Source organism: Tinamus guttatus, unplaced genomic scaffold, assembly GCF_059628265.1.
Source record: "Tinamus guttatus ecotype Peru unplaced genomic scaffold, ASM5962826v1 Tinamus_guttatus_pri_ptg000104l, whole genome shotgun sequence".
NCBI lineage: Eukaryota > Metazoa > Chordata > Aves > Tinamiformes > Tinamidae > Tinamus > Tinamus guttatus.
The window spans coordinates 2,463,210-2,485,122 of NW_028288638.1; the positions used below are offsets into that span (position 1 = coordinate 2,463,210).

The 21,913-nt window shown below is 44.4% G+C and overlaps 1 protein-coding gene across 4 annotated transcripts in view; it reads right to left on the bottom strand.

Moving 5' to 3' along the window:
• HECW1 (HECT, C2 and WW domain containing E3 ubiquitin protein ligase 1) overlaps positions 1 to 21,913 on the bottom strand; it is a 171,376-nt gene that overhangs the window by 114,801 nt on the left and 34,662 nt on the right. For all 4 annotated transcript variants that reach the window (XM_010223776.2, XM_088520860.1, XM_088520861.1 and 1 more), the window contains exon 3: positions 5,530 to 5,624. In XM_010223776.2, the coding sequence (XP_010222078.2) occupies positions 5,530 to 5,624 (95 nt within the window). The remainder of the gene's footprint in view (positions 1 to 5,529; positions 5,625 to 21,913) is intronic.

Sequence of the window (21,913 nt, forward strand, 5' to 3'; positions counted from 1 at the left end):
ACCCAAATAGCTGCAATGGCCTCCAGGGAAGTGGTGCTGCCTTCGCAGAAATGCCGATCCTTGCAGGGTACACCACTTACACATGTTCAAGATGTACCTGGCTTGCAATCCTCGCTGTGATTAATTGCAACAGCTTGATGTTGTGTTTGCCATACATTTTTTTTTCACTTTAACTGCTGAGGTGTGCAGAAACCACTAGAGGTTTCTGCTACCTCTTAATCCTGTGCTTCTCAAACTTTATTCTTACACTTTCAAAACCAGACTGTTAGCTCTATTCCAGACACAGCGATGTTCTGGAAATACAGAGGGTTTTAAAAGTCACATGTCATAGAATAAGACATAAAGCAATAGTGAAAGTGCAGCTGCGAATTTAAATGCAGTCTTTGGAAAGAATGAAAAATACGCCTGCTCATCCACGCAGACTCGCTTGTAACATCCTGGCTTGCGGCACAAGCCTGGAAATGAGGCAAAATCCTTCATTATGAAGGTTTCCTTGGCAGCCCACGCTCTGACGTGACAGCACCCACTGCAAATATTTACGGCAGGAAGTCCTCGGGAACGATCAGGCCCCTTCCAAGGGCAGGAGCTTATCGAGCAGTAATCACTGCTGTGGGAAACCCAGCAGAGGCCGTGTTTGCACGTAAACATGGCATGGGGAGGGTCTCCTCCAGTAATTAGCTCCGATTTACAAAGCTTTCCCCAGGCTGCTGAGTGGATTTGATGAGTGCCATAATGACCTGTGAGACAAAAATTGTGGCACGAAAGCTCCAGAGGTTCGATTAACCGTCGCTATTTGCATCTAACACACGGCTAGTGAATGCGCCCAATTTAGCAGAGACATTTGTCCTAAGGCTAAAACATTGATTCTCCACTTACTGTCTTTTAATTGTGATGTAGCCAATTTATCTTTTTAGGCTATAAACTCTTTGGGGAAAAGGTTTTTTCTCACTCAGTATCCTGCTCTTGTGCCTGCTTGATCTTCCTGCCAAAGAGCCATGTTTGAATTAAACCATTTTCACACAACCTGCTTTTTTCCCCTAGGAAGGTACAGCTTTTCCTAAAAAACAAATGTTCATTTTTCCCCTACAACATTATGACTAGATTAAAAGGTAACAAAGAGTTTTAGATGCCATAAAATGTGTTTTTCTGCTGAAGAAATGGCTCAGCTCACCTATACCAAGGAAAAGGCTATGATTATACAAGTAGAAACTATTGTACTTAAACAAGAATGTTTTATATAAGCCAAAAAAAAACCCAGCAAAACCAATCCAAGGCAGCCAAGATGCTCCTTGCTTTCCGAGTGGCAGGCGCTCCGTTTCGCTGCCGTTGCTCGCAGGGCTGTTCCCTGCCCTAAACTCCCGTTGGCAGCTCCTGCCGCGGGGGAGCGGATGAAGCGCGGAGCCCCCCGTCCCCACAGAGCCAGGCTGCTCGTGGCGCCTCGTGGGCCACGCGACGTGACAGGGCTTCGCGCGGACAGCCCGGCCGCAGGGCATCCCACCCGGCGGGCGACGGGGAGGGGCTGGGGAGGCCGATTCAAATGGAGCGGAACATTCCCAGCAGCGGAGACGGGCGACGTTCCTGAGCCTGGAGCACAGTCAGTGCCGCACAAAGACATCCAGCTAATATAGCAATGTTTTTCTCTTTGGAAGCAGGCTTCCTTCTCACTACCAGTTAAACACTCTCCCTGTAGCGTGTAAACGTGGATTTCCAGCCCCCAGCACGGCTATTCCTAGTTCCTTTGCCCCGCTCCCAAGTAGAAAAGCACAGACAGGCGGACAGAGAGACCTTGGGCTTCTCCACACGCTGCTGCGCGCTGGAGCTCACAGGGCTCCTCACCAGACAGGAGGCTGCCCAAGGCCTGACCCGCTCAGGTGGTTCTGCCTGGGCCAAGAGCCAGCAGGAGCAGCAGGAACAGCCTTGGGAAGGCCACCTGTGCCCAGTGCTGCTCCCTGACAGACGCCTGCTCCTGACCCTTTTCCCAAGCTATGCCGCATGAGGAGGTTTGCCTGTGTCACACTCACAGAGCGGCTGCCCCCGTCCTCTAGCGACAGCCCTGGTTTCGGGGGGCATCTGTGTCACTGTTACTGCAAAGGCAACATTCCCTACAGATCAAGGGGAATGAGCTTTTCAGAAACCTTCAGCCGCTACAGCCACAGCAGTTTTATGTTTTATGACTGTTTTATGATTTCTGACAACACACTGAGGGCTCCCTTAGCTGCAGCTGAAACTCCTGATGACTGAAAAGTCAGGGAGGATCTGAGCGAGGATCGACCACAGGATTGCCTCTTCCAGGAGGGGGAAAAACAAAAAAGAAACCACCCCTGGGACCTGCGCAAGGGCCTGAAGAATGGGCTTTCTGAGAAAGAGCTGCATCAAGGCCAACCCAGTCGGAGAAGCAGAGCTGGCAGTGGGAGCAATGCCACGTCCGCGACCCTGGGGCTGTGCCGGGAATCACGTCAGCCATGAGAACAACTGAGGAATTTGCTGTGTTGAGTTTGCTAACGGGGGCTCTGTCTGTCAGGTCTCCCGAGGATAAGAAGTCTCAAGGAGCTCAGGCAAGCTCAGTGAACGGAGCAGACTGTCACAGGCCTGACTTGATCACATAGAGGAAAAGAGAAAACAAAACAACTGCTCCCTGCTTTGCCACTCTCAGATTATGATTCAGAGACCAAAAATAAGCTGAGGCTGCCCACTCAATGTTCTTCATCGGGGAATGTCTACGAAGGCATGGGGAGGAACCCAGCAGCACCAGGAAGGAAAGAGGAGCATCCTCCGCTGAGCTGCTGGTGCACAAAAAGCATTGCAAGGTCCTGGTTCTCACCGAATAGCTCCTTGCTCTTTTGGAGGAAAACTTTCTGGTCGTTGTTCGAAACCTCTGTTTAGGACAATTAAAATAGATTTAGCAGATTATATTTGGATTTATTTTACATTTTCTCCTTCCACTCAAAATGCATGAGTCTGGAATCATTGAACTCCTGGTCTCTTCTGAAAGCTTCCCTTCTCCAGTGTTGGAAGTCTCCTTCAAAGCAGGCAGCCTGAGCTGTAACTTTTCCCCTTTCTATGAAAACTGGGGCTTTAAAAGAAAAAAAAAAAAAAGGGAAAAAAAAACCTCACAGCCTAATAGTTCCCAAATTTCCTCTCTCCACCAGACCTTCTCATTGAATCGCTATTATGGAATCAGTGAAATGGCATGCAAAAAGCAAGGGTCCCTTGGTGTGCAGCTCTAAGGGCAGTATCTGCACTTTGCGTGGCTGGGCAAACCCCTCATCTTCTACCTCCTCATCTTTTCCCTGGGAATAGCACCACTTTCCAGGGGTGCAGAGCACCATGAAGCATTCAGATATTCTGGTAATAAAATTTACACAGGTACTGCTGAGAGCCAGATGGACAAAAACATCTGATGGCTTCTGCTGGGATTAGCGACTGAAGGAGCTTAGCCAGCTAAAAACCTTGATACACAGGAGAAGCAGCCTACTATTTCTCTGTATACTCATACAGCATTTTTTCCTCTTGCATTCATACAGGAGGGTCACCTAGGCTCAAAGTGCATGAACTGGTTGCTATTCCTTTGCTTTTGTTGTCTTCATTTCTTAGCATTTGTGCTACCATGCACCAAATATATATGTCATGCAGCCCTCTGTGGTCAGACAACAGCAGAGGAACTGATGACACATCTACAATATTGCTCATCTCTCCACATCTGCACAGCACACATACTATTCTGGGACATAGAAAGGCAAGAAAAAATAGGTGTACATGTCTTTGTTATCTGGAAAGGAAGAGAATGCTATTTCCAGGGACACTGTTCTGACCCTCAAATGGAAAACTATTACCTGATATTACTTTTAATAACATCTTATTTTTCAGTCATGTACAGTTGAAGGTCACAATAGGATTTTCTTTTGCTCACCCAATCTCAAGGCTGATTACAACTTCTAGACAAAGAAGACTCTTCTTTTAAAGGGAAGTCCTTCTATTCGGTTAAAAATGAATGGCTGCTGAAGGCCATTTTTTTCCCAAACATGTAGAAAAGAGCTTGGATTAGATTGGATTACCTACTTAAAATGAAGGTGCAGACTTTCAGGCATTTTTGTGCTAATTTAAAACACACTGCTGACATTTAATAAGGAAACAGTTGTCCTTCCACACTAGACTTGTCAACTTGATTTAATCTGTTCAAACTCAAGTCTGAGACATAGACATGAATCATAAAAAAGAATTATTCTGCGCTTTCAGCCTATTGGTATTTACTGTTTCGGTTGCCTGGTTTATCTTGCAGGTAAAACTGGTGCTCAAACCAAGGATGTAGAAGGTCCCCCCAAACTGATGCTAACCAGGAAATGAATGGTTATTCCCAAGTCAGCTCACTACATAGTACTTTTCAGCATCCTACAAACTTTGAATTTGCCATAAAATATTCAAAGTCACATCAAACTTCTGAAGACAGAAAAGAATTTTGTACAGCTCCACACAGGTGAATGGCTTCACTTTGAGCATGTGATAGAAGCACATCACTGAGACATAAATGTATTTTATTCCTGAAGGATGCACCAACAGCTCCTACCCAGCACTCCATTTCTAGCTGCTGCTGAATTCCAATTCATCAAAAGAGGGCAAAGATAACTTTTAAAATTTAAGCTTCAGTGCTATCTGCTAAAATCTAGATACACCTTCAGTGAAGACAGGCCTTTCCTGAACTCAGTTTTCATGATAAACAGCATCAGAGCTAGTCTTTGTCCAAAGCTTGCTATAAACTCCTTACACAGCTCCCTGACAAGACTGGCACTGGCAGGCAGTGAAACTCTCGCAATCAGCAAGTCTCTCACTGGGCTTCTAAAAAATTACATTCTTACGGGGATTAACTTCTCTAAAACCAGGCAAGTTATATAGCTTTTCAAGAGCCATTTGATCCACTTGATGTTTTGCTCTAGCAAATCAAAATTGCTTTCAGTGAAACTTTAGTCTATCAAAATGATCTTCAGTACTTTGCTGGATCAGGGCCTAAATGCCCACACCTTGCCACTGATATTTCTGAAATAATCAGTTTCATCTGATTCTGAAATTCAAGGGTGGCTGTGAAAATTATCCCTTCTCAATTTTGAAAAATGCACCTTAAAATAGTAAAATAAACTTCCTTTCCCAGACACTTATGGTATTTTCAATCCAAGGAACCCAAATCCATCAGCTGTGCCTCACAACATCCAGTACAGAGAAGATCATTTAACAGAAGTGTTTAGAGCTGGGATGTGGGACTTGCCCAAAAGCACGGAGGTCCCCTGTGGCAAAGGGGGGGCCCTTTGGCAAAGGGGGACCTTTGCCACAAAGCTGAGAGCTGAAGCCAAGTCCCCTTGGCCTACAAATCCATGTTTAACTAAAAAGGCTATCCACTCCAGTGTACTACAGCTCATTTAAAAGCAACATTATGCTCAATTTTAATGCAAAAGTATACAAACCAGGCAAGGAAAGCAATGCATGGGAGAGTGACAGTAGGGAAGGTTTATGAAAATAAAGAGGTTGGCAATAACTTACAGGAGCCGCGTTGTTTTTCACCGTGACACTGGGGGTTGTGGCTCGCAGTGCTCCACTCACGCCATGGTAGTACTTGAAGCAGATTTTTGTTTCAGCTAAAAAAGAGAATTATTCCTGGTTAGAAGAACTATAACAACTGGTTGCAGCAGACAGGTAACATCAGGCTCGTTCGCTGATTTTTTACTTTGTCAGAGTGAAACTTAAAGCTTAGCTCCTGTGATTTAAAGGCTTAAACCCCAGCCTTCTCTGAGCAGCAGTTATCACGGTCAGATCGCAGAATACATGATCAGCATTCCGTAGTTATAATAGGAAGAAGAAAAATAGGGACAGAGAAAGCATTACTGTTCAGATACAGCAAATACTAACTCAGCGAGTGTGCAGCTTGTCTGAGGTCTGAGTGCCACCGAGTCACTCTGTTCTGGCCCTTGCCAGAGGGAGCAGATGAACTGCTCCCACAGCCGCTGCGTCGGAGCAGCATTTGGAAACCACGGGGCACCATGGGGCCCTGCTCAGTCTGTTTCTACTGGCCTGCAAAGACTCAGCTCTGATGAGGAACACAAGTGAGACCATGATTTCAGACTTGCAGTATTACTGTTTCAAAATTATGTTGATATTCAGATAAATGCACTAATACAGTTAAATTGGCACTGAAGCTGAACAAGTGACACTTTTGTTGTACCTGGAAGCAGCAGTTGTTTCCTTTTGGCAGCAAAAAAGCTGGAGGAGCTTGTTGCACTGCAAAACTGCAAGTCCAAGTTGAATTTTCATGTTGCAATTTTCTCTACAGGACTTTTAACAGCTCAGCACCTAAACCATTTACTTACTGAGCAGACAGTAAAAGTTGATGATATCAACAATAGCTGTAACACACAGTTCTCACCAATTATTCAAATTTTAATTTTCTTCTCCCCTGGAGATTTTTAGCTACCGTGTGTGTGGAACATTTACAGCTCGAATAAAGAAAAGCTTTTTTTTATTATCTCATGTGCTTAATAAAATCAAACTTCTGCTATTCCTGCCTATATGACAATGTTCAGGCATATATATTTCAGCAGGAAATCTAGCCTTAGGTTGGTGACTAAGAACTCAGTTACCATGTACATTGGGACACTGTGGTTTAAAAGGATCTATGTAATTACACTAAAAATGTTAAAAACAGAGGAGAAAAAAGAAATGAATATATCTTTCTTGAGATACTCTGGACATTAGTATTAATTTCAAGGATAAAAAAAAAACTAAGATATTAAATAACCACATGAATACTGAAGATTGCTCTGTTCTCAGTTTCACACAATTAATTGCTAATTCAGATTTCAAGCAGATTGTCCAAATACAGATGCAGAGTGAAAAGAAGGCAATCGAGATGCAAGTGCCACATCCAATTCCAAATGGAGGCAGAGAGGAGTTACTCAGGAAATGGTATTTGTGATGGTGAGTTAAAAATGAAAAGGATTTCATTCAAGCAGCAGATCTGATGGCAAAAAAGGCTACGGGAGCCTCTCTGGCTTGAGACATTTATCTGTAAAATCAAGAGAACACTGCTTTCTTTCTGTTTTCCTGATATTTCTTCCTTTTTTTTTCCCAGACTTTTTTATCCATATTGGAAATATGAAAATGGCTCTACTCATTGGATTCAAGGACATCCATTTTCTAAGTAAAACTTCAATAACTTCTAACATATCGAAAGTTACATATGGCATCTTTATTTACAAAAATATCACTAAGTCTTAGCTGAGTCTTTCTGTATGGGAGCCATTCTTTCTAAGTAACATACTTTGTGCCTCTTTTACTACAGCAAAACATTTTAATCCCTCCAAAGGTTGTTCTTGTATTTTTGAAGTAACTCTGAGAGTGGCTTTTCCAAACTACATGCATTCACTAACTTGCCGATTGCCTCTGTGGATGAATTGAAAGCATATAAAATAAATGCAAGGTAATAACATGAATTATCCTTCCTGAATATTAGCCAGCTGGCACTATGGCATAATATGCAGGTATAATTGCTGTTTGCTTTATAGTCTTGTAGATTGGCTTGTTCTCGAATAAAGGAGACCATTTAACTCTGTTCTGTCACCCTCGCGGCATTGAGCAGTGCTCAGGTCAGGAGTAGGTGTCATCCCGTTAATCTCCATTATAAATGAATATTTGTCATCATTGCTATTTTTAACTCAGTAATTACAAGTACCAGTTCACTGGATGGGGCCATAGAGTTGAAGTGTTAAAATCATGATATAACAACGTGATACAATGTCCTTTCAATTAGCATAAACAGCAGCTAGACTGGTAAACCCTCCAAGAGATGAGGTATCTAGAGATACTCAGACATCCTCGTGCCCATGACAATTACCAAGCCACTTGGCAGCTTCCATGGACCAAGAATAAAACAGTATTGTATTCCCTTTACACTAGGCCTGGTATCTGCGTGACTCCATTCCACTGTACTGCCTCCCCCTGCACTGACACAAACAAAACGGACCCTGCTTGTAAGCTTGGATCCGCTGGAATAATACCAAAACCTGCACCGGCCCAGAAGCAAGGCCTCCAAAACAGGGTTCGGAAGGTAAGTAGAGCCAGAGGACTGGAGAAGGGATCCTGTTTCCCTGCTCGCAGCCCATCCCACAGCCACCACTGAATGCTATTAACCTGAAACTCCACATGGATGGAGCGCTCCTGGAGAAGGGGGAAGGGCAGTGATGCAGCCTTTCCCCAGACACCATGGAGATCACACCTGGTTCAAAGAAAAGCCTTGAGAAGTTTAAGTACTGCTAGAAAACTCCTCTGCCATGGAGTTTCATCTGTCTCACAAGGAAAAATATCCAGTCCATGGAAAATGCTCTCTACCAAAGGTCCAAGTTTTCTGAGTTCCCTAATCAGTTTTGCAAACTATTTGGAAAATTACAAGCTGAACACTGCTCTCTTTAGTAATATTCTGCACTGCACCCACAATCACCGAGCCTTTGCAAACACTATCCCTACCTCCTCTCACTTCAGTTTAATAATAAGGCCTAGTAGGGTTTGCTGGAGAATTACAGCTAGAGATACTGAAAACTGGAAACCTCCAGCTGGCTGCTCACTTCCCATCACCCGCACGTTCCTGCCCTCTGCTCAGAGCTACTCTTCCTGTTGGCTTATTTCACACCTTTATTTTGAAGATACCTCCATCCCTACTCGTCTTCCTTTATTCCTCTAGATTTCTTTTGTCAAAATAACCTTAAGTCTCTCCTCTTTTTTTCAAACTTGAACTTGCCCTTATATAATCCTCCATTCCTCACTTACTAAGGCTGGCCTGGTCTCAGCAGCTTAGTGTTCAGTAAAAAGGTGGATTTTTTCTTTCAAACATTAGAAGTAGCACTGCTAGGATTAAGCAGCTTTGCTTGTTAGGTTAAAAAAACTTCCTGAAGGATATTTCAAGGAAAGACAAAATGGTTTTCTGTGGGGAGATGGGAAATATCCCATCTTGATAGAAGTATTTTAGGCACATGAGGCACTTGAACAATTTTGTTGTAATTTATTCCCGAAATACTTTCCGTTTCAGTTAAATGGCTCAGGTGACCAGGCCTTAGCTAAGCATTTCTGAGCCCACAACAACCTCGCGGGGAAGAAATGCCAGTCTCCAAAACGGAGCCACTTGTGATCAGCTTCATCTATTACTAAAAGAGCTGCTGCTGCTGCTGCTTTGGGACAAACTTTGCACATAAAAAATGAAAGGTGTCAAAAATGGTAATTGAAAAGGTAGCTGCCCATGGTAAGTGGGTGGGAAACAAGTGAACCAACATGAAGAAGGGAAGCAATTAAGTTTTAAATCATAAAGTTGTTCTTAGAGAAGACCCATAAGTGGGATATTCAAACATAAGATACTGCCTGTAATCAGATTGCTAGAGCAGCGTCTTGAATTACACAGAATTGCATAGGGATCTCTGAGAGGGGATAGAGTAACTGGGTCTGGGAGTCAGTGCAGGCTGGAACTGTGATTGAATGCAAGGGGGAAAGTAGCACTGGCATGCGGGAAAAAGAAAAACATAAAACAAAGCAAGCAACTACTGTGAGAAGTCAAGATGGAGAAATTAGAAGAGAGTCAGAGGCAGATCTGATGGGAAGACGCAGAACTGTAATTCAGTCAGTGAGGGCACTGGTACAGTTTAGAAAAGAGTAGGACTGAGATTAGAAGACAAACATTGAGCAAAGAGAGTGGGACAAGAAGGAGGTGAGGGAGAGGAAGGCTAGGACTGTGTAAGTGAGAAAATGGGTAGAAGAAAGCAAGGAAAAAGAGTCAAACATAAGGAAGGAGGAAGAAGCAGGGACCTCTCATCAAAAGCTCCTTCACAGAGCAAGGAAAAGACCCTGGGAGCTGTATCAGCAGCCTCGCAGGCAACCCAGCACGCAGGTGTATGTCCTGTCCTGTCCTCCTCTGAGCTCTGACCACAGCATCCTCTGCCTGCCACTGCCTGCCCACGGCACCCAAACCCTACTTCTGTGTACCACTAAAAGTATAGGAAAAGGGGGTTAGCAGTGCAGCACCAAGTCCAAATCCAATACTCCTGAACCTGCAGGAGCCTCTCCCTAAACATCAACAGGCGTCAGAAAATTTGGATAGTTTCTCATGGGAACACACACACCACACCTGCAAGGAGCTACAATGCACATTGAAGGTACGAGGTAAAGTCACTACTGGCAGATCTAGTTTCCTTACAGCATCACCACACGCCAGGACAGCAAGGAGACGTTACTGTGGCTGGTCCTGCTGCATGCAAACAACCCGCTGGAGAAATTTCCTTCTGCGGCTTGTATACCTTGGACAAAAATTGCCTGTTTCAGGAGTTGCCCTCCCATACGCAATGGTGACACACAGCCTTCAAATCGGTCTGCTGCTCAACAACCTATGGACTGTGCATCTCCTTAGGCTGCAAACTGCACCTGCTCACAATATGTTTAGTATCACAACTGTCTATGGTCTCTGTAAAATACGGCATTTTTTAAACAATGAAATGCTTAAAAAAAAAACAGGCACAGATACTTGTCTTTAATACCAGTTGCAGGATTTGAATCTTAAAACAAATTTTTCCCTGTCCTGTTCTATGCTGCATATGACACAAACACACGTGGAAATGCACAATTGTCAGAAAAAGATGCTTTTTTGAGAGAGAGAAACTGCAAGTTACAAGATTTTAAAATCTCAACCTTCAAATTGTTATAATGGTTGCAGGGAAGAAAGACAACGTACCTGAAGGCAGAATTAAGATCGAAATGTGTATCAACAATTTCAGGCATACACTTTTGCAAGAAAACTATAATTTAATTATCTCAAAAGCAAGCAGCATTAAAAAAAAAAAAAAAAAGGAAACTTACCATCAGGACTAAATTTAAGCCAAAAAATGCGAACTGGACAAGATGCAGAAATACACCACCAGACCATTCAAATAACCTTACCTCTATCCTGCACTGCAACTCGGCAATAATGCATAAGGAACCTGAGCACTTGTAGTTGCAGCTGGGACTTGAAAGACCAATTAGCCAACCCTAGCAGTTTTGTTTGGTCTTCAGAGCTTTCCTTCTTGGTGGCACCACAGACTGCTGTGGCGTAACAAGCGCTGCACATTCAAGGCCAGTGTTACGCCTCCCTTCATAACAACCTGCTGATTATTGTCAGTTACTGTAGGACTGATGCCTTTCTCCGCCGTTACTCAATGTGCGGACGCTCTTTCCTCTTGGCGTTCAGGTTGGTTTCCCCTGCTTGACAACGTGATTCAGAAGCTACCAGCCTCCAGACAGCAGCAGAGCAGTAGAGTGAGTGAGAGCACTAGTGACTAATGGGCAACAAGGAATTCCTCGCACACAGTGGGCCAGTCTCCGCTGCCCTGGCGGAAACTGCGGAGCCCTGGGAGCCACCTGCTCCGCAGCGGCTTCGTTCGGATCGAGCTGTGCGCGGCCCCCTCTGTCACTACGCTGGTGACATGCAGTGACAGGGAGCTGCTCACTCATGACCGCGCCATGAGTAGTTGCTGCTGTTTGGGATTTGCTCAGCTTTGGACTTCTGAGTGCAAGCGAAGCAAATCCGCACTGGTTTTGCTACCTGCCTCTCATTGTGCCTTAGGAACAGAGGGGTATCCAGGAGTCTTATCAATAGAGAAATATAACAAAGTATCTCTGCGTTTTTCAGGAAGAATTTAGAGATCTAATTTTGATGGGCTACTGCTTATGTACTTCCCTTATAAAAAAAAAAAATCCTATTGAGAAGGACAACCCATGCGAATGTTAGTGGCTGGACTGGATGCGTGTTTATGCATTCGTTTTCAGGACTTGTATGAATTTCTTATTATAGGCAAGACTGCTAGAATTTCTGATTAAAGTCTGACATTTTCCATTACACACCCTGGTTTTGGTTGCTTATATATTTCTCTAGCATTAGAGACTTGGAATAAAATTTTGCATACTGGAAATCTGCCTCAAGCCTACAGAGACAAACACCAGGAAAATTTCACCCAGAAACTTGTAGCTGTGAGGGTAAAGGAAAACACATTTTTTAAAGATTTTTATGACATTTCTTACACCTCTCATGCTAATTTGGAGCAGCAATCTCTGTACGAAGCATGTATCTCTTGCTATTTTGGTAAGAACACATTAAGATTCAGTTATCTTATAACCCTCTGCAAAAAATTCAGTTTGATATGCTCATTTGAGACTTCTTTGATTTTACCAGCTAAACGCCTGGGAAATCCTATCTGTGCTGAGCATGTTCCAGACTGGTGCTAGGAAAGGCTTTTCTGCAGTGCGGATCTAAACTCGTTCAGGCCGAGCCATGTCTGGGCAACTCTGTGGACAGCAGGACAACTTGTCTCCCCAGGTATCCCCGCACTGTGCCAAGCAGCATGGCTGGAGAAAATATGGATCTGCTGCTAAATATCTTTATATTTTAAAAACAAACAAACAACAACAACAACAAACAAAAAAACAAACAAAAAAAAAAAACGTGTTTTAGGCCTTAGGTAGCTCGGAGGAAAACATACGGTTTGCAGCAGGGCACAGTCTCAGCCTAATACCCACTTCACAAGTTTTATTGCGTAAGAAGAGCAATGGGACTGGAATTTAGTTTGTTCAGACAGCTCATGTCCCTGAAAGTAACCGCTTCCTCCTAAAAGTATCTGCAGAAAGGCGCGATGGGGAAGAAAAGACTCAGCCTTTCTTGGCTGGCACTGACCCACCTCCCATCTCATTGAAACCAGCAGAACTATTTGCTCCATAATCATAAAGATAGCAGAATCCAACCCAAAACAGGTAAGTCTTATATACGATTACTTACAGCCAAACCTAGCAGTGATATCTATCTGCTCTCCCTTTATGGATTACTGTAAAGAAAGAACTGATAGGCATTGATCTGAGTGAATGAGATTTGGGGTGTTTGTTTGTTTTTTCTCTTTTTTTTTGTACTGACAGGTCTTTCATTAGAGGAAGGAATGAAAAATTGTTTGAGAGAGACATTTTATTCATTGCAAACTGCAAATTATAAGGGCTGCACTAAAATCGAGAGTTTAATGAAATCCTAGCGCCTGCAGGCATATAATGTTTTTATGTAAATCAGCTTAACGATGAGCTGTTCAGCACCAGCATTAGCAAGTGAGCAATTTATATGAGAAAAACTTGAAATCATCAAAGCATTTGTAAATGTATGATAGTCGAGTCCATCATAACTGGAAACCATGCCTAAAGTTTGTTCCCAAATGTAAGTACTCACATACATTGCATGAAAAAAATGATACTGCGGGCGGAATCAAATACATTTGATTCCATTTACCACAGAAAAATAAATTCTGAAATGCAACAAGATTAAATTTTAAATTAGCATTTCTGCCTTAAAAGTCCTTGTCTTCTTGGGCACAAGTCACTCCCGGCATTTTGTTATCAAAATAGATTAGCGGGGGAAAAATACCTCTGGATTCACATTTCCTTAGTTTATTGTTACTTTACATATTACTCTCAAATAGTCTTCTCTACTATTTCTCCTGTCTAGTTGGGTGAATCAATCCCCCCTTTTTGCTTAACCAGCCAGTTAAATTCATTGGATATTAAAACTTCATATACACATGCAGCAATTATTTGTTCTCTGGAAAAAGAGAACAACTAACAGGTAGCCCCTGCCAAAAACACTAGAAATGAGCATCACCTCACACTTGGGCAGGTAGCTGTTTCAAGTTATCTTCTTAGTTACATTAGAGTTGCCAACAATATTCAAGGGGAAAATTTGTACAAGAGATATAATGCCTGATTCTGCTCTCAGTTACAACGACGTACATTAAAACTCTATATAAATGCACACACACGCAAAAAAAAATATATAGAAATACTGACATCCCTGAGCTTTGTGCTGAGTGCCAGCAGAGGCAGTAGGTTGAGGTAGTGGGTTCAGAGACTACAGATAAAAGTGTAAATTAAAAATTGTAAGATAGCTAAAAGCTACCTAAAAAAAAAAGAACGGACGAAGCTGGAGACCCTTTCATCCCTTTCGCATTTGCAAGCACTGGGATGGACCAGATGACACAAGCTTTTCTTGCCTGTTTCTGCTGCACTGTGATATTCTTCAGGCTTCCAGGTGTGTCTGTCTCAAGTTAATTGTTTCCTAGAGCACTAGCCTGTGAGCCATCAGCTCCTTGCTTTTATCAGGTCACCGGTAGTTTAAAAACTTAATTAAACACATATGGCTGCATCATGCCTTTAGGCACAGCCTTGAGCAAGAAATAATGCATAGACTTCTGAAGTAGCCCTAGGAAGCGAAGGGCCTCGATTCCACCCCTGTAATGTCACATCACTTTTTTCTTCCTCTTGATCTGGAAACATGGGTGGACTGGGCGTTTCTCTACAAGCAGAAAACTTCATTACCCCTATTCGAACGGATCAGCACACTGGAGAGAGCAAGCCATGGCTTTGAGCGGAATGCTCAAGTTTTTGTATTAATCAATAAGGGGGTTTCTCCACAGTTTGGCTGAAGAGCAGGACAAAGGGAGGGGAGACTGAGTGGAGCCATGAGCCCAGAAGGACAAAAGGAGCCATCTGCAAGGAGATGGGGCCTTTACAAAGGAGGGAAATAGGGCAATTGCCCCACATTCTTCAGCAAGGGGGACAAAGGAGTTGGTGAGCTCAGGTGAGAACAGACGGCGGGAGGCCGGAGTTCGGTGTAGGCGGCCGGGAAGGCTGTAACTTCTGAGTACCTTGGCCAATGGGGAAAAGGAGAGGGCGTCCCTCGGTCGGGAAATTAGGATAAAAGCGGGGCTGCGTCCCCCAGCATTTTGAGAGACCCCACAGGGATATGCCCGGTGGACTCTCCCTTTATTCGAATAAAGTTTTAGGACTCCTCTGTCTCCTTTTTGGACATTCAGTTCTTGACAGCGAGATTTTCCGCACAAATGGGGGCTCGTCCGGGATCCTTCCACCTTCCGGGAACGGCAGACGGCGATTGGAGTCGACGGCGCGCCTCACCATAGCTTTTGGTGATCGACTCCCTTCGACGGCAGCCTGCACCGGACGACTGATTGGGTTCCCGAGACTGTCCGGAGACAGACGAGAAGCGGATTGGGGGATCCGCAGGTAGGACCAGGAGGGGGTCCTCAAGGGGTGTGACGTAAAGGGCTAGGTCTGACGGAAAGGACCTCCGGGTAGCGCTAAGCCCGACGGAAAGGGCTAGGTCTGACGGAAAGGACCTCCGGGTAGCGCTAAGCCCGACGGAAAGGGCTAGGTCTGACGGAAAGGACCTCCCGGTAGCGCTAAGCCTGACGGAAAGGGCTAGGTCTGACGGAAAGGACCTCCCGGTAGCGCTAAGCCCGACGGAAAGGACCAGGTTTGACGGAAAGGACCATTGAAATCTCACTGGTGAGTACTATGGGACAGTGGGGAACAAAAGGGGTGACGACCCCGACATGGGAGTCCAGGGAGAGCAGCGAAGGGAAGGCAAAAGAGGGTGCTGGGGAAAGGAATGATGACCTTAACTTATCCCCATATAGTCCCTTGGGGAGACTTTTGAGGGTTTGGGATAACTTACGCATTCCCCTAGGAATAATTATGGAATTAATGATAAAATATTGTTGTTTTGTTTGGCCAGAATATAAGTTACCAGGGGGATTTAGGTGGCCCCCTGTAGGGTCGGACGACGCATCAGGAGCCACAGGTCTTGTCCCCTCTGCACCTCCTGCTTCTAGTGACAGTGAAGAGGAGGAGGAACAGGACATTTTATCCCCTTCAAAAACAAGAAAAGGAACCCAGTACGAGGTGCCAAAAACTTCTAAAGTTCCGACAAAAATTCGGCAAATGCCCCTACGACAGGTTCCATTGGGAGGTCAGGATGGGGGATTTGGATTTGTAATCGTGCCACTGACCACCCAAGATATAAGGGGATTAAAGAAAGAACTACCTCCTTATTTAGATGATCCCATAGGAGTAGGGGAAAAGATAGATGAATATCTAGGAAATGCAGATTACACTTGGAAGGATTGGGATTTTCTTTTAGGAATCTTATTTGGATTCCAGGAAAAGAAAATGATCTTGCAAAAAGCTCGTCAATTATGGGAGGACGAACACCCGCAGGCAGGCCAAAATGCGATAGATGCACCCACAGTGGATGATATGATCCCAGTGGGAGACCCCCATTGGGATCCAAATGATCGAGTCAGTTTGACCCGTCTTCGAGATTATCGAGCATACATAATCAGAGCCATTAAAATGGCAGTCCCCAGAACTAATAATATGTCAAAGGCTATGACCTTGGAACAGGGAAAAGATGAGAGCCCCTCTCATTGGCTAGAAAGAATTAGAGATGCTTTGAGGAAACAGGGAGGACTGGACCCTGAGGGACCAGCCTTTGACACATTACTAAAAGTACAGTTTGTCACTAAATCTTGGCCTGATATAAGAAGGAGGATGCAGAAGGATGAAGAGTGGCAGGATAAACCATTAGAGGAATTGGTAAAGAGAGCACAACAGGTGTATGTGAGAAGGGATGAGGAAAAGGCAAAGACAAAGGCAATGATTATGGCTCAGTATATAAGACAATCACAAGGATCTGTGAGGCCCCCTGAGGGACTCCCAAGGGCCAGAGGAAGGGGTCGATCTCAAGGGCGTAGTCAAAGGCAGGGCAGGGGGATGGTCTCTTCAACAGAAGATATCCATCTAAAACAAGAATTGGGAAGAAATCAGTGTGCATTGTGTAATGAGGAAGGACATTGGAGAAGGGAATGCCCACAGAGGCTAAGAGATCCTCAGGAAGAGGAAATTCACCGACTAATGGAAATGGATTGCCAGGGATGTCAGGGGCTCCCATTATACCAGGGATCCACCACACGGGAGCCCTTGATAACATGTAGGGTGGGTCCGGACCGAGAGGAAGTGTGTTTCTTGATAGATACAGGAGCCTCTCGATCCACCTTGAATTTTATGCCAAAAGGAGGGCGATTGTCAAAAGGCTCCTTGGTTATCCAAGGGGTAAGTGGGAAAGACGAACGAGTGCGTATTATCCAGCCACTGGTAGTGGATGTGGGAAATAAATTTGAGATGCATGATTTTCTCTTTGTCCCAAATTGTGATTGCAATCTGCTGGGGAGGGATTTGATGGCTAAATTGGGAATGCAAATCAGTATTGTAAGAGATGATAAAGAAGCTTGCACTACTGTAACTTTGTGCAAAATGTCTGACAAAGCTTATGCTGAAGTGAACCCAGAAGTGTGGGCAGTTCCAGGAAAATATGGAAAACTAGACATGGAACCTCTCCAAATTACTTTAAAGCAACCAGGGCAGATAGTCTCTAAAAAGCAGTATCCTATTTCACGAGAGGGAAGGAAAGGCTTACAACCTACTATTGAGTCTTTGCTGGAAGCAGGACTTTTGGAGCCGTGTATGTCTCCATACAATACTCCCATTCTGCCAGTCAAGAAGCCAGATGGAACCTATAGAATGGTACAGGACTTAAGAGCAATAAATGAAATTATCAAACCAAGACATCCCACAGTTCCAGATCCATACACTATTCTAAACCAGATCCCCTCTTCACATCAGTACTATTCAGTACTTGATTTGAAAGATGCATTTTGGGGATGTCCTCTCACAGAGGATAGTAAGCAATATTTTGCCTTTGAATGGGAACAAGAGGAGGGAGGAAAAACAATAAAACAACAATTGACATGGACAGTTCTCCTGCAAGGATACACTGAGGCACCGGTCTTGTTTGGACAAGCCTTGCAGAAAATACTGAAGGAATTTACCCCACCTCCTGGAGTTAGGTTATTGCAGTATGTGGATGACTTGCTCCTATCAGGGGAAGAACAGGGGGTAGTAGAGGAACTTAATTTCTTGGCCCAAAAAGGGCTTAGGGTGTCCAAAAAGAAGGCACAAATGGTGGAAAGAAGGGTCAAATATTTGGGGCGTATTTTGACCGGAGGTTTACGATGCCTTGACCCAGAAAGAATTCGGGGAATTTTAGAAGTGCCATTACCCAGGACTAAGAGAGAGCTACGGCAGTTCCTAGGGCTAGTAGGATACTGCAGAGCCTGGGTTGAAGACTTTTCTGCATTAGCTAGACCACTGTATGACTTTTTAACCCAAAACAGCCCCAATGTTGTGGTATGGACACAAGAAGGAGAACAGAGCTTTAGAAAATTAAAAGATAAATTGAGCAAGGCTCCGGCCTTAGCTCTTCCGGATGCAGAAAAAGAATTTGAATTATATGTGGATGTCAAACAGGGCCACGCCAAGGGAATTTTAGTGCAAGAATATGGAGGCATGCCAAGACCAGTAGCTTATTTTTCTAAAATATTAGACCCAGTAGCTAAGGGGTGGCCTTATTGTCTGCAGAATTGTGCAGCTACGGCCCTAATGGTAACTGAGGCCCGAAAGCTGACTACAGGAGGATCCCTTGTTGTCAAGGTCCCACACCAGGTCAAGGCATTACTAACTGAAAGGGCTTCCAAATGGATGACCAGTGCCCGATTATTGCAGTATGAAACCTGTTTAATGGAGCAGGAAGATTTAAAATTAAGAAGTGGGGGAGGGTTTAACCCAGCTTCTTGTCTAACTGGTCCTGAGGGAGAAGAATCAAAGGAAATCCATGACTGTATTCAAGTACTAGATCTCCAAACTCGACCTAGGGAAGATTTGAGAGATATTCCTTGGCCAGATGGGGACAATGTGTTTATTGATGGATCTTCAAGAGTAATAGAAGGGAAACGGGCTACAGGATATGCTATCATTAAGGGAAGGGAGCTGCTGGAGGGAGGAAAGCTGCCATCTACCTGGTCAGCCCAAACCGCAGAATTGTACTCTCTAATAAGAGCCTGTGAATTATATCAAGGCAAGCTAGTGAATATCTTTACAGATTCTAAATATGCATATGGGGTGGCACATATGTTTGGAAAACTGTGGGAAGAAAGAGGTTTATTAACTTGCCGAGGAAAGGCATTGGTGCATAAGGATCTGATTGCTCGCCTGCTGGAGGTGGTGAACCTCCCCAAAAAGGTCTCAATAATTCATATCAGGGGACATCAGACAGGACACTCAGAGCAGGAGGTAGGCAATCGATTGGCTGATGAGGAAGCTCAAAAAGCAGCACTCCTACCAGAAGTATCTAAGATCCTCCCTCTCCTACCGGTAGTCCAGCCATTACCAGAAAAGATGTCTTTTCCACCAGAAGAATTAGAAATAATTAAAAATAGTGGAGCAAAAGAAAAAGGACATGACTGGTTTACAAAGGAGGGCAAACAATGGGTGCCCAAAGCCCTAGCCCTACAAATACTGAAAGAGCTTCACGAAGGAAGCCATTGGGGCTCTAGAGGGCTGGCGGAAGCCTTCCTTAAAACCTATGCTGCCCTTGGTCTTTTTGTTCTGGCAAAACAGGCCATTGAGGGCTGTCTGATTTGTGCTAAGGCCAACGGCCGAGCCGCAAGAGAAGTTGCAAGGGGAGGACGACCCTGGGCTGTACGCCCATTCCAACGATGCCAAGCAGACTTTACTGAGATGCCCCGTGTAGGGAGACTTAAGTATCTTCTGGTAATAGTATGTCAGTTGACAGGATGGCCCGAGGCATTTCCAACTGCCTCAGCAACAACTGGATCTGTAATTAAGGTGTTCTTAGAACAAATAATTCCAAGATATGGGTTGGTAGAGGCAATAGATTCAGACAGAGGCACTCATTTTACAGGAAAGGTCCTTCAAGATGTCATGACTGCCCTAGGGATTCGATGGGACTTGCATACCCCTTGGCATCCTCAGAGTTCTGGTAGAGTGGAAAGGATGAATGGGAACATTAAAAAGCATCTTTTAAAATTGGTGTTAGAAACTAAGATGCCGTGGACACGACTTCTCCCATTAGCTTTAGCAAGAATAAGAGCAAAACCAAGGGGAGACATTCAGCTGTCCCCCTTTGAAATAATGTTTGGGATTCCCTATCCTGCTAACTCCCAACCTGGCAAGGAGGTGGAGATAAGTGATATATATGTAAAGCAATATGTGGCCAGAATACATTCTCTTGTGAAGTCTCTCCGACAGGAAGCCCAGCTTGCACAGACCCTCCCCTTGGATTTTGCAGTCCATGATATCCAACCAGGGGATTGGGTCTTGGTCAAAGAATGGAAAGAAGCACCACTGCTAGCAAAGTGGCGAGGACCTTATCAGGTATTACTAACCACAGAAACATCAATCAAGACAGCTGAGCATGGATGGACTCATCATACTAGAGTTAAGATTTCCAAGACTCCAGAAGTTTGGACTTCTCAGTTGAAGGAAGAGGATGGAAAGCCCCGGCTAACTCTCCGTAGATCTGTACCGCTGACGGGGAGTAGGTCTGGAAAATAAACTCTGGGTTGCTGGGTCTGTGAGAATCCAGGAGGATATGAAGACTACCCATGGGTACTAGACATACTGAATGCAGGTTGCAGGTTGTTAGTTAATAACCTAGTTTGTAAAAACAAATATTGTTCAAAAAAAAAAAAAAAAAAAAAAAAAAAAAAAAGAGGAGGGATTGAGCGGAATGCTCAAGTTTTTGTATTAATCAATAAGGGGGTTTCTCCACAGTTTGGCTGAAGAGCAGGACAAAGGGAGGGGAGACTGAGTGGAGCCATGAGCCCAGAAGGACAAAAGGAGCCATCTGCAAGGAGATGGGGCCTTTACAAAGGAGGGAAATAGGGCAATTGCCCCACATTCTTCAGCAAGGGGGACAAAGGAGTTGGTGAGCTCAGGTGAGAACAGACGGCGGGAGGCCGGAGTTCGGTGTAGGCGGCCGGGAAGGCTGTAACTTCTGAGTACCTTGGCCAATGGGGAAAAGGAGAGGGCGTCCCTCGGTCGGGAAATTAGGATAAAAGCGGGGCTGCGTCCCCCAGCATTTTGAGAGACCCCACAGGGATATGCCCGGTGGACTCTCCCTTTATTCGAATAAAGTTTTAGGACTCCTCTGTCTCCTTTTTGGACATTCAGTTCTTGACAGCGAGATTTTCCGCACAGCTTCATCCTGTTGTCTACTTGGCAAAGGGAGAGGGCAGCAGAATAAGGGGCGTCTTGCAATTCCGAAGCCAGGCTCAGCTCCCTGCACTGAGGATTCATGCTTTTGTTAACATCAGCAGCAGGTTTTTTTCAAGACATTTACTCCAGTATTCCTTGAGCTGGCATTTAATCACATATGTCTAATATGCACAAGTACATTTAAGGTTAGAAACAGACCAAAACTGCCATGAGTCAGTTTTCTTTTTTTCTCCCCAAGACAGTCACCTTTCAAGAGCCATCTGTGCCAAAACCAAGCACCTGTGGACTTCAGCTTTCCTCCAGCTCCTCCTTCATGTCCCACCCATTGGGGTTCCACTGCAAACTCTTCAGGTCCAGAGCCGATCGTTTCATGCTTTAAGGTGCTAAGCTCTCTCTACTTGCTGCAAGCATGCTTTACAACAACAAGAATGCCTTGTGTTTAGCAACAACAATATTCAATATTAAAACTCACAGTGTAACCCCAACGGGGAGCTACCCACAGTGAGTAAAGCTCTTGCCATGCAGCTCACTCTCCACAAAGAGAGTCCTGCAATTAAATCCTTGGGCAACAAGGTGCAGCTCTTACCTACATAACAACCCTTTGCACTTGGATGCAAAAGCCGGCATCAGGAGCTGAACACTATTATTCACGGCATGGTAACACGGACTGCTTTTCTTTTTTAATGCACTTGTCACACTTCAGGATCAGTATGCACACATTCCTATCTCCAGCGCGCATCTCAAGATATTTTTAGCCTAATATTTCCATGACAACGAAGCAAGAAATGGTCAATTTGAGAAGATGGCTGAATGAGAATTCAAAATGCTCGTAGAAGCAGCTTCTTAGTGATTAAATTCTTTCAGTTATCCACGACAGTAGAAGATTATTGTTTGTTGC